The sequence below is a fragment of the Mytilus galloprovincialis genome, chromosome 8 (assembly GCF_965363235.1).
Source record: "Mytilus galloprovincialis chromosome 8, xbMytGall1.hap1.1, whole genome shotgun sequence".
NCBI lineage: Eukaryota > Metazoa > Mollusca > Bivalvia > Mytilida > Mytilidae > Mytilus > Mytilus galloprovincialis.
In genome coordinates, this window is record NC_134845.1 from 68,994,650 (window position 1) to 69,011,540 (window position 16,891).

A 16,891-nucleotide genomic window follows, 5' to 3' on the forward strand; every position below is an offset into this window, starting at 1 on the left:
AGCCAAGACAATATTATAAAAGGAATTTTTTGGTGTATAAACTCGACCAATTCACTCACAAACAAACAAAAGTCCAACAGGACTTTTATGATATGTTTGTGAGTGACTTGGTACAGTTTATACACCAATAAAATGCGTTTGATCCTTATAATTCTTTAAAATTGGAGATAAGGAAAATATTTTTCCGCAATCGTTACTTCTATCTCGCGTAAATTGTTTATTTGTGTCATTGAAAAGTCATGGCGCATGAATTTAACTGTTGACTTACGCAAAAATATGTACTCCAGGAAGTAAGCAAACTGATAAAAGAATAAACTACCGAATCTGTTTTCATTCAAACGAATATTTTTGTTTTTGTTATTCAATGTAACGATTAACGTGCAGTGAAATGAATTTTGTTAAAGTCGGTGTTAATATCGCTGCCATCTTGTTTACATTGGTTACGAAAAGAAGTTCGGTCAACGTCGTCTATAGAAAAATAACCTACCTCAAGATCAACTACCAGAAGTTCTCTCGACCAATCCTATCAACGTATTCCCTAACATGCAAATCATATGGTGTTGTTGCTGTTGGTGGTAGTTTTGGAAGGCGACTTACTTATATAGTAATTGCGCCTTAAATTCATATAACATAAATATTATGTATATATACTTTCAGTCCTTATTTTATTTTTAGTATTACGGTTTGGCAAGTAATTATATGAAAAATCATATAAGAATTATAAAAGGTTAACTAGTTTGAGCATTCTTGTTATTTAACATTTTCGATTGACTGTCGGGGAACACAGGAAATTGAAGGATTCAATCAAGATGTAACTGGTACAAAGACAACAACTTTACATCTAACAAAAATGTGCAAACTACAATTTGTGTATTACAATTGTGTTCATCGTGTTCATGATAAAAATCTTCAATAATTTATTATTCATAATGGATAAATATTATTAATTGATTAATTGTAAATATAAAGTTTTTATTGGCAATGTAGCATTACTATGAAAGTAAGAAAAACATGTTGAAATCAACAAGAATTCCCCTGTCAACTCGGGCTAGAATGTATAGTTCCAACAGAGGTATGACGTATAATTCGTTTCAAGAATATGCATCATATAGATTAATTCCAACAGAAAGCATAGTCATAAAAGAAATCAAAGCATCTGCAAAAAAAAAAAGTATTGGGCAAATAATTGATATTCTAATAACTACAATTTTTTTTAATTTTAGATATGAAAAATTCAGTCACAATGTTTTATTATATTTCAACTTAATCCGTATAATCACATATACAGATGATCGTGTGTATCAATGGAGCCTCCCGGGCCTTTGATAAATGAAACTAAACTTTTAGTCAGCACTCCAGTCATTATTACAGATAAAACCAAGCCAGCTGATATGAAAACAACACTCAGTACATATCCTGTATTATCAGCTTCTAAAGTACAAATAAAATAATACAAAATGATAAACAAAAATAAAGTAATGGTTAACATATTTATCATTGTCGAATTATATGAGTGCCTTTCCTAATTTGGAGTCTGTATTACAGTGATTGTCGTTGGTTGATGTTTGCAATATGTATCTTATTTGTTTACTCTCTTTGGTCGTTTGTTGCTGTTTGCAATATGTGTTATTTGTTTTCTTTCGTTGGCGTAAATCAGGCTGTTCGTTTTCAATGTCATACTGTGTTGATATTCCTGTAGCTGTTAACTTATATATTTGTCTAATAAGGGACAAATTTGTTGTCTTGGAGACAACAATCCAAACCTTCAGTTTGACATCAACCTTTTTGTATTATTTATAATATGGTAACATGTAAGTTAATTTCAAACAGCTGTTTACTATTTGCAGATAACTGTATATACTCACCAAGCATTGGTAGTTTAGTTCCCGGTTTATCTGAACAACATTATATTTATTGAAGTTTATTTTCATGATATTCTTAGCTCTTTTCTTTTTGTCTTATATTGCATATATAAATATCATTCAGAAACATGATGGATATACCAAATATAGTGTTTCTTTTAACAAATATTATGGTTTAGCATCGTGCATAATTTCATACTACATACAGAATTTTCTGTTTCGCATGTGATATACGCATCAAGACTTACTCCATATATATTTATTACTCTGATTTTGGCTTCATAAATATTTTGATATGAGCGTCACTGATGAGTCTCATGTAGACGAAACGCGCGTCTGGCGTACTAAATTATAATCCTGGTACCTTTGACAACTATTCCATTGACAATCTGTAACAGGGATTTGCTACTGTCTTATCTGATATTTACCTGTTACACAATGGTCACCAGTATGCGTTAAAGGACATATACATGTGTAATCAAAGAGACCATCTACACAAGTACCACCATTATGACATGGTAGATCCTTTAACTTGCAGAAATCTATATCTGTAATATAGCACAAACGTGTCTGAATATAAAAAATGAAAACAACACGTTCAATAATTCTATGCGTACAAAGCGCTTTTCTGGATTTACCTTCATCAGAAACGCTCAAAGCAAAACATTTGAAATCCGAAGATGTATATGTACCGAAACAGTTGAAGGGATAAATGACAAAAATACCTAAAATATATAGCTAAATTCATCTAAAGTCAACTTTGCACGAGGGAGTTGAAACCTTAGTTTCTCAATACTTTCAAAATTTATAAACGGAACTATCATACGATAATACGTATAACATGTATAATACTGCAATGTACAAATAACGTTAGCAAAAGCTCTTATTATTTACATGTTTTGAATTTAGTTCACAACCCATAACATTTCTTGGTTGTATTGAATAGGACTGTGGGAATGAATCGATTTTTTTCTGTGAGAAGTACCGGTTTACAATTTCATTACAAAAGTTGAATACATTATACATGTTATAAATTTTAGAATATAACACTGGTTAAATTAGGCATTACAAAATCATTCATTGATTATTTGATTAGTAGGCATTAATTAAAGAATAAAAACATCAAAACAATGACAGACCATTGCAGATAATTTCGATGTTATGTTACGTCTTTATAATGTATTGTGCCATGTCAAAATTCTTAAAAGTTTAACAGTTATAATCAGTTCATTATATATATAAAAACGGAATGAGTGGTTATTCTTAAAATGTAGAAAGTCGTGTAATACAAATCAAGTCTTGGATCTATACCTTGCTTGAGTTCCAACTTAATAAGTAGTAGTTGTTACAAATAATCAAAATAAAAAAAAACGTTATTTTTGCCACTTCTAACCAAATTCTTACTCGTCGGCATACATTTACCTGATTCGCAGTGAAATCCAGTGTGGGAAGCCGGACAAATGCAACTGTTATTAAAAACACCATCAACACAAGTTCCGTTGTTTTCACATGTAACACCATCACAGAATTCGATATCTAATAGGATATAGGCAAAGTTATGAATCTAAAAATTTAAACCGTTTAATATTCAGGAATAATTTGGTTGGATATATCATGTATATAGCATTTTGATTAACACAAATTGTGATCTTTGAAATGCTTGATTTCTCCTTATTAATGCAAAATGTATGTGATTAAAACACTTAATTATTTTTTAAGAGTTAGCCCTCTAAAGTGTTTTGTACCCCGTAAGGAAAAACTTCAATACAAAAGGATATATTTTAGCTGTGATGATGTCTTTTGTATTTTTTTAAATGCTTTATTGCCAATACAGAGAACGATATCATGATCTTCAACCAATATCAGAGATTTATCGGTAGTAGGCCCAATTCTACACGACTCAACAATGAGCAGACGAATTGCTCAAAATTTTTTAAAGAATGTCCTGTTATCGCATAATTTCTTCTTCCAATGATGACTTCTATAAGAATAATATTTTTTAATAATCTATACTGGCCACGTATACTACAAATGTTAAATTAATGACGTTATGATTGGTTTAATGCTATTATGTGGTGACCCCCTTATGGATCTGTATTTATCAATAAAGTAAGATTTCTGACGTCACATCTAACATTATTGTTGAAGTCATCCATAACTGTAATTGCATTTCATTGATTATTTTCCTCCAAAACAGAAATATAGCGGATCAATATTAAAGAGTTAAATTTATAAACTGCAAGGGTTTTTGTCTTCAACTTGCCAAGTTTGACATTGAATAGAAAATGACGTGATTCACAAAATAGTAAAGACGGTCAGTAAACTCGCTCAAACGGGTTGTTTGTGATTTTTTTAAAAACCGTTGCATGTACTGATAAGATTGACGATTCAGTATGTGTAGTAGTAGCAAACCTACTTATAATAAAAACCTTCTAACTTACACGAAATGTTTGCCACTTTTAACTAAGTCTCTACATTTTGGCATACGTTTACCTGATTCGCAGTGAAATCCAGTGTGGGAAGGTGGACACATGCAACTGTTATTAAAAACACCATCAACACAAGTACCGTTGTTTTCACATGTAACACCATCACAGAAACCGATATCTATTAGGATATAGGCAAAGTTATGAATAAATATTAAGAATCGATCAATTGCACTGTATTGCAATGATTATGCATAAAACTAAACGTTCGATTTAAGCGGTTGTCCAACACTCTAACTTGAATAGATTTAACTCGTTTAATTTACATTCAGTTTTGCAAAATATTTACTTTGACCTGTTTACAAAAAGATTTATACCTTGCATGACTTCCAACTTGTGAAGTTGTAGCAAACTTACAAATAATCATAACCTTTCAACTTAAACGTTACTTTTGCCACTTTTAGCCAAATTCGTATACTTCAGCATACGTTTACCTGATTCGCAGTGAGATCCAGTGTGGGAAGCCGGACAAATGCAACTGTAATTGAACACACCATCAACACAAGATCCGTTGTTTTCACATTTAACACCATCACAGAAATCGATTTCTATTAGGATATAGGCAAAGATATGAATAAATGTTAAGAATCGAACAATAACATTGTATTGCAATGGTTATGCATAGGATGAAAAGTTCAATTTAAGGGGGTGTCCAACACTCTAATTAAAATAGGTTTGGCTCGTTTAATTTTCATAAAGGTTTGCAAAATATTTACTTTGACCTGTTTACAAAATTATTAAAATTTCTAAAAATTTGAACCGTTCATTATTCAGTAATAATTTGGTTGGATAAATGTCAGTTTTACTAAAACAAATTTTGATCTTTGAAATGCTTGATTTCCCCTCGTTAATACTAAATGTTTGTGATTACAACACTCAACTATTTTTAAGAGTGTGTTGTACCCTCTTGAGGAAAAGTCTTCATTAAAAAATATATATTTTAGCTGTGAAGATGTCTTTTGTATTTTTTTAATGTTTTATCGTCAATACAGAGAACGATATCACGATTTCCACCAATATGAGAGATGCATCGGTAGTAGGCCTACTTGTACACGAATAAACATCGATCAGACGAATTACTCAAAGAAATTTCCTGTTATCACATTATTACATCTTGCAATGATGACTTCTGTAAGAATATTATTTTTTAATAATCTATACTGGCCACTTATACTACAAATGTTAAATTATTGACGTTATGATTGGTTTAACGCTATTATATGGTGACTCCCTTTGGATCTGTATCAATCAATAAAGTAAGATTTCTGACGTCACGTCTAACATTATTGTTGAAGTCATCCATAAATGTAATTGCATTTCATTGATTATTTTTCTACAAAACAGACAAATAGCGGATCAATATTTAAGAGTTAAATTTATAAAGTGCAAGGGTGTTGGTCTTCAACTTGACAAGTTTGATGTTGAAATAAAAATGACGTGATTTACAAAAAAGTAAAGACGGTCAGTAAACTCGCTAAAACGGGTTGTTTGTGATTTTTTTGAAAACCGTTGCATACACTGTTCAGATTGACGACTCAGTATATGTAGTGGTAGCAAACTTATTATAATTAAAACCTTCCAACTTGCACGAAATGTTTTCCACTTCAAACCAAATCCTTACACTTTTGACATTAGTTTACCTGATTCGCAGTGAGATCCAGTGTGGGAAACTGGACAAATGCAACTGTTATTTAACAAACCACCAACACATGTTCCCTCGTTTTCACATATAACACCATCACATAAATCTATCAGGAATGAAGCATAGTAATGAATAAATATTAAGAGTAGAATACATGCGTTGTATGAACATTGCTATGCATAGAAATAGAAGGTCGAAATTAGGAACAGTCTGTTATACATGAGCTTCTAGGTACATTTTATAGAATAGATAATAATGGGCTAAAACACAAAAGAAACGAGAAAAATAAAAATAAAAAGAGAACAAAATAGTGCTTTAAAACAGAAAACTCAGACATTATTGAGGGATTTGTATTAGATATTGTGTAAGTATATGTTAAATCGCATTCTCATATCTAATACACATATTTGTATTCAGTTTTTCACGAAATGGCAATGATTAATCTAGAATATTTTGTTATTTCATCAAACATCGCAATAATAAATGCATGCAAGAATCATAATTTTAGTAAAGAGACGGAAAGGACCAACCAATAAGATATATTTTATGATCAAGTCACAATATAATTCAATATATAAAAGTTCACAGAATTTAAAATAACATTGGCGTACTCTATTATAATCTTGGTATATATGGTGCTCATATTTAGACATACAGCGCTCAGGTACATGATTCTTGTTAAGGAAAGTAATATATTATATATATATATATATAGGTGTACGAGTATCGTAATAACTTTTTTGGTAATTATTTTGACTACATAACCATTAATTACTGTCAAATAATGATTAATTAATTTTGTCTTTTTGACGAAAACAAACATAGGAAACATCATACGTATACTTACCATCTACTTTTATTGTAACACATGCTTGGTCAGAGGCTTGTCTGAAAATAATGTCATCTTTTATTAGAATATGATGCTATTTAGGGAATGTCTTTGATTGTCATTCATATGTTATACTCCCTTTACTTATCAATAAAGATTGATTAACAATATTGTATCGTCTATTAACAATTATTGACATAAACGACTATAAATGTAACTAAACAGAGCTGACAATCACTAGTAGATGAACAAAAGTTTACAATGGTCATTTTGATCCTAAAATTATCTGAAAAGTCTGAATAATGAACCTTTTAGTGATGCTCTTTCTTTCACTTCAATCAACTCTAAAAATATGAAAACCTACCACAATGTAACCTGTTCTTACCATTCAGAATGATTTAACGAATTGTTTTGAGTTTGCTGATATTCGTAGGAAGGTTCTCAATGATATGTATATGTATGATTAATGATAGTGTTTATTTGCAAATAAGCGACTTTACTATACAATTAATTTGTATCATACCTTTTGTCGGATTTAAAACAAGTTGTGAAACTAATTGAATAAGCCCTCGCAGCGATTTAATTTTTCGAGCTAATGCCGTTTAAAGCAAACACAAATCATTCTGTTAATCTTTTAGTCTCATTCACGGCAGTTTCCTTCGGTAACGTCTAGGAAATTTGCTTGCTGTCAATTTATTAATCCTCAGTAGCTTTTCCGTATGAAATTGTTGTGTAACGTTGAAAACACGAATGAAATTTTGAATTAAGGCTGTAAAGATCTATATGCAGGTGAATTGTCCAAACAGCTATGAATATACAACAGTGGATAATTCTGAACATTAAATAAAAGACCGGAAATTACAGAACAATTTATTGTAGAGTGGTTTCAAAGTTTTCAGATAAAAGTTGCCGTTTTATATCAATTTGTAGTAAATAGCTCACCAAAGAGTGTATTGTTACATTCCAATGCTATTGCATTGTTATTACGCTGTATTTAATTCAATGGGGATCAAATATCAGTCCCTTAAAAGAGGGACGAAAGAGACCAAAGGGACAGTCAAACTCATAAATCTAAAACAAACTGACAACGTCATGGCTACAAATGAAAAAGACAAATAAAAAACAGCACGCATGATACAACATAGAAAACTAAAGAATAAACAACACGAACCCCCCAAAAAAACTAGGGGTGATCTCAGGTGCTCCGGAAGGGTAAGCAGATCCTGCCCCACATGTGACAACCGTTGTGTTGCTTATATGATAGTCAAATTCGGTAGGTCACATTCATGAAAGGGAAGGGGATTTTTGTTACGACGTAAGGAACATATCCGATATCATTTGTGAAACAGTTATTCCATAACGGTCAACCAACTCATGATGGCGTCCGTAAATTTTACGAAGGGATGATTTCAACTTTACCATTTGGAACTCTTGGTTTAATAGCTTCCTTGTGAGCAGCAACCCTCTATCAAAAATATCATGATAGGAAATGCAAGCACGGGAATATCGTATGAATTGGGGGAAATATACCCCGTATGCAGGTGCTGCTGGAATGACATAACAATCATATTTGAGTTATTTGCATTTATTTTCCATATTTTGTATTTTATTTTGCTTTTATATCTGTTTTGATTGGAGAATCAATGATGTCTCGTGTAGAAGGACGCGGGTCTGGTGTGTCAAATTTGATTGACTGACTGATTGATTGTTGGTTGCTTTACTCCGCATAAGCACAAAAAGGCTATATCGCGGCGAGAGCTAATTCGAATATTTTTTACAATTCAAAGCATATTTTAAAATAAGACAAAAGAACCTTCATTAAACTAAATCTCTAGACTAAATCAAGTGATTATTTACAAATAAAAATCAACAGTAAGATAACATGATAAAAATTAAAATATTTTATAATAAATTCCAATTTCTTTTAAGAATGCAATACTATTTGTAAATGGAACATTATTAAATATATATATTATTGACATTTAAATGATTCCTACGAATATCAGCAAAGTCAATACAATTAATGAAAAACATGTTTTATAGTATTCTTGCAGTTACAAGGTATACATCGTGGTTCTACTTCATTCTTTAAAAGATATTCGTGCGTTTCCCGTTATTCTAGTATGACCAAAACGACATCTAGAAATAACACACTGATCTTTTCTGCACATAAAACTATTGAAGGTTTACCTAAATTAGGTTTAATTTCATGTAATTTATTATCATCTATTTTACTCCATTCATTTGTCAATATATTAAAAACATATTCTCTAATATTAGATTTAAAATCAGTATATGGTATATCACAGTTAGATAGAGGGTCAAATTTGAATCCAGGTATCTATGGTGAATGTTTGTCAATGTATGAACTTACCCAATGTTGTTCACAGCAGTATAACAAAATATATGACTTCCGCCTTGAGATGAAGACGGTGTCCATGTTACATTCACATACCACTCCATTCCTGATGACCCGTAGGGTAAAATTCCAGTTTTAATCATTCCAATGGGTGATACTGTTACAATTTCTGTAATGCTGAAAAAGGTAACCGCTTTTACGAAGAGCTTAATGTTAATCAGGCAAGGCATGAAAACATGGAAAAGGTGTCGGAGAATTTAACTTAACAATGTGTAACCATTTTATTAAAATGTCATGTACCAAGTCAGAAAAATGGCAATAGTTTATATTATAGTTTCGTCGTGTGTTACATTTTAATGTTGTTTCTGTTGTGTCGTAGTTTTCCTCTTATATTTGATGTTTTTCCTCAGTTTTAGTTTGTAAATCGGATTTGTTTTTTTCTAAATCGATTTATGAATTTCGAACATCGGTATACTACTTTTGCCTTTATTTAGGTACAACAATAACTAAATGGTTACTATCATATCACTCCATCACAATTAGGAGGATTTATGTGATCAAGCTTGTAAAATCACATTGTAACATTGTAGATGTACTGTAAACTCAGATAAACTTTTTTTTTTATAATGTAGTTTAACTTTTTTATCTATTAAATTTTATGTGTATACATTAGTTAAAGATTTCCAACAACAATTTCATAACTGAATACTGTGGATCTATAATTTTTCCTGGGGGATCATTTTCCGTGGGTTGAGGAAAACTTGCGTTTTCGTGGGTTTTTGATTTCGTGGTTTTGCCAATCTTTGCATACAAAACCCAAAGAAAACTGTTAATCGTTGAACATTTGAATTCGTGGTTCACATGTACCCACGAAACCACAAAAAATGGTATCTAAGTAATAATAATGAACCCACAGTGGAGAATTTTTACAGTTAGAATTAAAAATGTTATACAAGATAGATATCAGAATGAGAATATACCAATTTAAAGATTCCTACATCTAATACAATGTAGCTCATTTGATGTTTTTATAAAGTTTTACATGTTCCTCGCGAATCATGAAACGTTCCATTTATTTAAATAATGGAATGGCGTGAAAGTAGAATATTGCATAATATTTTTGGTGGTCATTTACAAACAATACTGAACTACTTGTCCTTTGAATGAGTAATTAACCTGGATATTTACCTAACATTAGTCGATCCACTATTAGCCACAATAGTCTGAAAGAAGGTTGTGTTTAGTGCTATGGGAGCTACCGAACCATTTAAATTAGAAAGATTCAATTGCAAAACTAGGGGTTTATCATCGCATGAACCCGTTGTTGAAGATATGTCGACCAAAAACTGTAGCGGAACACTGCTTAACGGTGTCGCAGTGTCGGAAACAGAATAATCTTCTATCTGCAGTGCAACAGCATGCCAACCAGTACTCCCCGAGGCAGTGTAGGATAATACACATGAAGTCTAAAAATGATTAATACATTCGAAATTAGTAAAAATCATATCTAGTAAAAAGATTTCCTGAATTTTTAAGAATTATCAAAGTGCAACATACAACACAGCGTGTCTCCCAATTATCTCACTCAATAATTTATGAAGTTATTGCTTCAATCGAAGAACACGTCTCTCATGTCTTTCTGTGTTGACATGAATAAGCATTGATATGGTCATACTCATAAATTAACTGTCGACGAAACTTTGAATTACTAAATCCTTTTTGCCAAATAGATTACCTTAGATGTTTTTGACAAAATTTTAGGACCTTTTGGTCCTCAATTTTTTTTTGAACAAGTCAACTTCGTACTATATTTTGCTTTTTTAACCTCTGTTTTATTCGATCTTCACTGATGAGTCTTGTGTGAGGAAATACGCGTCTGTCAAAATTACTAAATTTTAAACTTGATATCTATGATTAGTTTATTTTTACTAAAAGTGATCAATACTATTTCAGAGGATTATTGTTCTGCTTTTTTAGGTGGATATCATACATGTCATAGTCATCGTGTAGGTGAAAAAGATAAAATGAGACTACACAAAACGTGTTTTCTTTAGTTTGATGCGGTGAGCATGATTTGCTAATATAATTTTTTTTTTGAGTTCTTGTTGCAAAACACACCATGCGTTGATAGTTATTGAACGTGTGACACATTATGGATAATAATATAACATGTCATCTATATATTACTAAGAATATGCATAACAAATAAAATGCATAACTTGCCTCGTTTAAAATTGCTCCTGGAAAAGCTTCACAGACACTATAACATTCATTACTCTGTGAATAATTCATGTTATTCATGCTATTAGCCCAACGACATTTAACAATGTCTCCATCATCGTCTTGCACTGCAGGAAAGCATTATTTTATTTAAATTCAAAGACCAAAAAAAAAAAATGACAGGTATACCATTTCTATTTAAATGAAAAAGTAAACTAATAGAAATATCGAACACATTTGAAGACTCCTTGTTTAATGGGAAGAAAAAAAAAAAACCAAAAGTTCAAACACATAAAAAATTTAAACACAACTGCTTTTTTGTAGACTTCGTGCAAGCATTTCCTTATTAGGAAAATGGTTGATTAAACATGTTTTTATATCTAACAAAACCTCTTACTTGTATTACTTTCGTGTATAATTTTATTATATGGAAAAATGTATGAGCAAAACAAATACACACAATAAGAAAAACTTGTCAAATATTTGAGTACAGCAGTCAACATTGTGTTATAGTCTTAATCACTATAAAACAAAAAGTCGACAAAGAAAAACAAAAAGGAAAGAGTATGCTATTTGTTAAACATTCAATAATTGAGGTAAATAAATACCCAATGAAGGCAACAGTAGTATACCGCTGTGCAAAATGAATAATTTTTTTTGTGACAAACAAAACTAATGCAATCTGATTTATATCAATAAAGCTTAAATTTTGATTAAAATCGAAAATTTATCTAAATTTTCGAAGAAAAAAAAACGAACATCAAGGTAAATTTAAAAAGAGGAACTCCTCTCTCCTTAAAAACTATTTTCATTGACGACTCATGTTTACAAAAAGGACATTTAGATTACCTGGTATTGTAAGTGAATAAGAACATCCATACTTAAAGCGAACAATTGGTTGCATTGCAGAAATAGGTGATGTGTTGATTTTGCCAGTATCGTTCCTAATAGAGAGATTCGCAGTAACAAGCAGTATCCAACTACTATCTCTGCCAACTACAAGAGTACTTATCCAACAACAGCTACTGTATCTGCAAATATATATTAATCTATAGATAAACAAACGAACAATTTATAGTTTTATTAAGATTTTTGATCGATTTATGTCATCTCACATTGCTACCTTGCAATATTTGCAAAACTCACAAGGGCGATTTGAGGGTAGAAATATAGTCGTTGTATGTCTCCCTCCGACTGGAAGTAAACTATTTTCCGAAATATGTGACGTCTGTTAAACACGATTTCTTTCTAAATTATTATCCTCTATTAGTATTATATCAGCAATCAAAGAAAGGCGTCAAATATATTGTGAAGCTGCATATTCTAGAGGTGGCGTGAATCAAATGTGGATACCTAAAAATTCAAAAGATCTTTTAGAGTACATACAATCTAACTCCCTTTCATCTTGTAATAGTATTAAAACATTGGACTTTTCTACACTTTACACAAGTATTCCACATTCCAAACTAAAAGACAAGTTGAAAGAGTTTGTATTGCTTTATTTCATGAAAAAGAATGGCCAACGTAGATACAAGAAAGGAATTAATTCTATTTTGTAAAGGATCACTCTGATTAAAAAAAAATAATCTCTGAAACTGACATTTTCAAGATGCTTGATCTTTTGATTGACAACATATTTGTTAAATTTGGAGGACGTGTTTTTCAACAGACTATCGGCATTCCAATTGAAACAAATTGTGCACCTCTTCTTTCCGACTTGTTTCTTTATTATTATGAGGCTGACTTCATACAGGAACTTCTTCGGAAGAAATATAAGAAGTTATCAATATCCTTTAACTCTAATTTCCGCTATATAGATGATGTTCTTGCACTGAATAATTCAAAATTTGGTGACTATGTGGAACGCATCTATCTCATTGAACTATTGATAAAGAATACAACAGATACAATTAAGTCGGCCTCATATCTTGACTTATATCTAGAAATTGACAATGAGGGTCGGTTGAAAACAAAACTTTACGACAAAAGAGATGAGTTCAGCTTTCCAATTGTAAACTTTCCATTTCTAAGTAGCAAATTTCCAGCAGCAGCTGCATACGGTGTATATATCTCCTAATTGATACGATATTCCCGTGCTGGCATTTCCTATAATGATTTTATTGGTAGAGGGTTTTTGCTCACAAGGACGCTATCAAATCAAGAGTTCCAAATGGTGAAGTTCAAATAATTACTTCGTAATTGTTACGGACGCCATCACGAGTTGGTTGACTTTTATGGAGTAACCGTTTCACAAATGATATCGGATATGTTTCTTACGTCGTTACTACAATCCCTTCCCTTTCATGAATGTGACTTACCGAATTAAACTATTTACGGGATTTGTTATCACATAAGCAACACGACTGGTGCAACATGTGGAGCAGGATCTGCTTACCCTTCCGGAGCACCGGATATCACCCCTAGTTTTTGGTTGGGTTCGTGTTGTCTATTTTTAGTTTTCTGTGTAGTGTCATGTGTACTATTGTTTGTCTGTATGTTTTTTTTTCATTTTATAGCCATGGCGTTGTCAGTGTATTTTAGATTTACGAGTTTGACTGGCCCTCTCGTATCTTTCATCCCTCTCTGTATCTCCCTCATGCAAAGCTCTGATTCCTTTCACGGATTTGGCTATACTTTTTGGACTATAGCTCTTCATCTTTTATATAAGCTTTGGATTTTACATATTTTAGCCACGAGCATCACTGAAGAGACATGTATTGCCGAAATGCGCATCTGGTGCAGAAAAATTGGTACCGTTAATGTTATTAAATATGAAAATGTGTTTTTTCCTGATTTTTCTTGCTCCAATAGTATTGAAGTGGACACTATTTGATGCGGATTTTATATTCATGTATATTAGTTGACCCTTCAACCTGATATTTTTCTCTATACTTTTATATACTAGTTTTGACACTACTTTCATATTTGTTATAAGTATCATTCCACTGTTTAATTTGAACAGATTGATGAATTAAAACTATGACTTAAAGGAATTGTATTGAGATATATTCATTAAGGACTTTACTTTGTGTTGATCGCTTATGTTTTAAGAACCAAAGTGTGTTATACATACACCTTCATATTAGAAGGACATCCCATACAATTATTTTTTTCAAGAATTAAGAATTAGCAATAACTTACCCCGCAAGATACCGTATGCAATGCCTGCCCCAAGTCAGAAGCCTGTAATTCAGCGCTAGTCATTTGTTGATGTGTTACATATGTGTTTTTCTTTCATGTTTTTTTTACATTAATTATGACGTTAGTTTTCTCTTTTGCATTGTTTTACAATTGTCATTTCGGAGCCTTATACAGCTGAATATGTTGTATGGGCTTTTCTCGTTGTTGAAGGCCGCACGGTAACCTACAGTTGTTAATTTCCGTGTCACTACAAAACACTCTTATTTGCAATCACACCATATCTTCTTTTATGCATATCTATAATGCATATACGAATTTTTAATTAGATGAATAGACAAACAGACTAATCTTCGCCATTGTAGGGTTTTGTAACGAACGAAATGTCATCGTAATTTAAGTAATGAAGTTTAACAAAAGAACTCGATTTGATCAACGTTAGTTTTTGTTTATTTAAATTATATTGTTCAAAATAATGAACCTAATACCTAATATATGATTTTCAACAATTAGATGTATTAGGTGAAACAATGCAGTCATATTTCACCTTAAGTGAGTTAGATACATGCAGACCTTGAACTGGTATAAGTACGAATACACTTGTGTATTATAATGAGAGACGCCTTTATATCGAAATACAGATATGAACAATAGAATAAGTATTGATATGAAAATGAATACGAAACAATTCAAAAAATGTTCTTTTAGAATGTGCAAGTGATTTGTCCTTTTAATATTATTAAACCAGTTTATTGTGTCCATCAATAATACAATTTATAATGATCTTACATTAAACAGAAAGAGCACCGACTTAGGTATAATTATGTAGCAGAAAAGATGTATTTATGAATTAAAAATTGTGTTAACGTGATCGTGAAAAAATCATTTTTGTTTTTTTGCCTTCATTTGTCATTTGTAAGTATTCGATTTCGTTTGTACTGAAAAATTAGTAAGATCATAGTTAAAAAAGGGAATTAACAGTTTACTTTCATTCATTAGAAAACAATTTACCCGAGCTGAAATATGTTGTCCGACGTTGGAACAGTATAATATATGCTCCGTTGACCAGCTGACCAGTTCTCATCTACGCTATAATCAGTGCAGTAGTAAGACATAGGGTTAACTATAGATCCACTACATCCATGATAGCAAGCCAAAACTCCTTCTCCATTCAATATGTCTCCATTTATAATGTTGCTGTCATTACACATGTGACTTCTGGAATAATCTCTACGGAATGCTAATCTGTATGATATTTCTATTTCCTAGATTGAAAATAAGTATAGATCATTTCATTTAATATCATGTTCAAAATAATTGCATGTTGCATACGTCATATTTTTCTACCTTTGTTAAATCTTCTACGATTCTTGTTTTTATGCTTACTAGCAACATATTATAATTATTTGCGCAGGTAGAAAAAGAACATGCGAGTTTAGGAACAAATTAAGTTAACTGAAAAGCCTAAACATTATCTGTTTTAAACTTTGCCCTTCTTAGGCATGTAAGGCTTTATAATTATTTTGTTCTCAACGTCACTGGTGAGTCTTATGGATATAAAACGCGTGTCTGGTGTATTGAAATATAAGCATGGTACCTTTCATAATTATAGTATCTAGAACGCTGTTTGATGGTCACAATATTTTTTCCTGTTTTGTTTTATTTCTTAACAGACGAACTAAATAAGTTTAATATTTATAAGCTATATTTTTGAATTCCTTATAGTCCAAACAAACATTTAATGGTTTAACTTATTTACAGACGTTATATCAATGGCATATTCACTAGCATTTGATAATATCAGATTTCATTTGTATACAGTTTTGTTTTGACAACCAGATAAATCTTTATTTTTGGTGGAATGCAAACCTAGAATTAAAAAAGCATCAAGTGAATCATTTTATGCATTGAATAATATGGTTTATGATTGGTCTTAAATTGATATCAAAATATTGCCGACGTTTTCTTAAATGTAAGGATTGATATAGTTGCATCTGTTTATAACAAATATTGAATCCTTTGGGGAGTAATAGTCGTATTAAAAGGGAAACAACGATGCCGGATTGTTTAGTTACATGTACGAAAATGCGATATATTTTCAATCACATCATTATAAAAAGTATAAGAAATTTTACCTTAGTTCCCGACTGTTTCCATGTTATTATTCCTCCTCTGAAATGACTAGATTGAATTTCAAGAACCACAAAGCAAAATACAAGAAAAACATTTAAACAAGTGTTAATTAGAAATTTCTTCATTTTACTTGAAGACAAGTAGCATTATAGCATTTAAACATTTGTCTATGTTAAAGTGTAAATGATAAGCAGAAGAAAATCAACTTAACGCGATTTTGAT

At 31.3% G+C, this 16,891-nt stretch overlaps 1 protein-coding gene across 3 annotated transcripts; it reads right to left on the bottom strand.

Annotated features, from left to right (window-relative positions):
- Positions 1-983: 983 nt before the first annotated feature.
- On the bottom strand, positions 984-16,841 carry LOC143043490 (uncharacterized). 3 transcript variants are annotated; one of them, XM_076215772.1, is made up of 13 exons: positions 16,672-16,841; positions 15,548-15,801; positions 12,248-12,429; positions 11,402-11,526; positions 10,367-10,644; positions 9,194-9,355; positions 6,838-6,878; positions 5,989-6,096; positions 4,783-4,896; positions 4,356-4,469; positions 3,285-3,398; positions 2,291-2,410; positions 984-1,431 (listed from the first exon to the last, which is right to left on the bottom strand). In XM_076215772.1, exons 1-13 carry the CDS (start codon positions 16,792-16,794, stop codon positions 1,277-1,279), a joined length of 1,890 nt encoding a protein of 629 aa, XP_076071887.1. In that variant the 5' UTR covers positions 16,795-16,841; the 3' UTR covers positions 984-1,276. The 3 variants fall into 3 exon arrangements, with proteins under 3 accessions (XP_076071887.1, XP_076071890.1, XP_076071889.1); XM_076215775.1 differs by lacking the exons at positions 15,548-15,801; positions 16,672-16,841 and adding an exon at positions 14,540-14,730; XM_076215774.1 differs by lacking the exons at positions 3,285-3,398; positions 4,356-4,469.
- Positions 16,842-16,891: the final 50 nt, after the last annotated feature.

Coding starts and splice junctions, on each gene's coding strand:
- LOC143043490 (XM_076215772.1), bottom strand. CDS start 16,794: ATGAAGAAATTTCTAATTAACACTTGTTTAAATGTTTTTCTTGTATTT. Junction 11,527..12,247: donor TTATTCACTTACAATACCAG/GTAATCTAAATG, acceptor GCTTTCCTGCAG/TGCAAGACGATGATGGAGAC. Junction 2,411..3,284: donor TGGATTTCACTGCGAATCAG/GTAAATGTATGC, acceptor GCTATATTACAG/ATATAGATTTCTGCAAGTTA.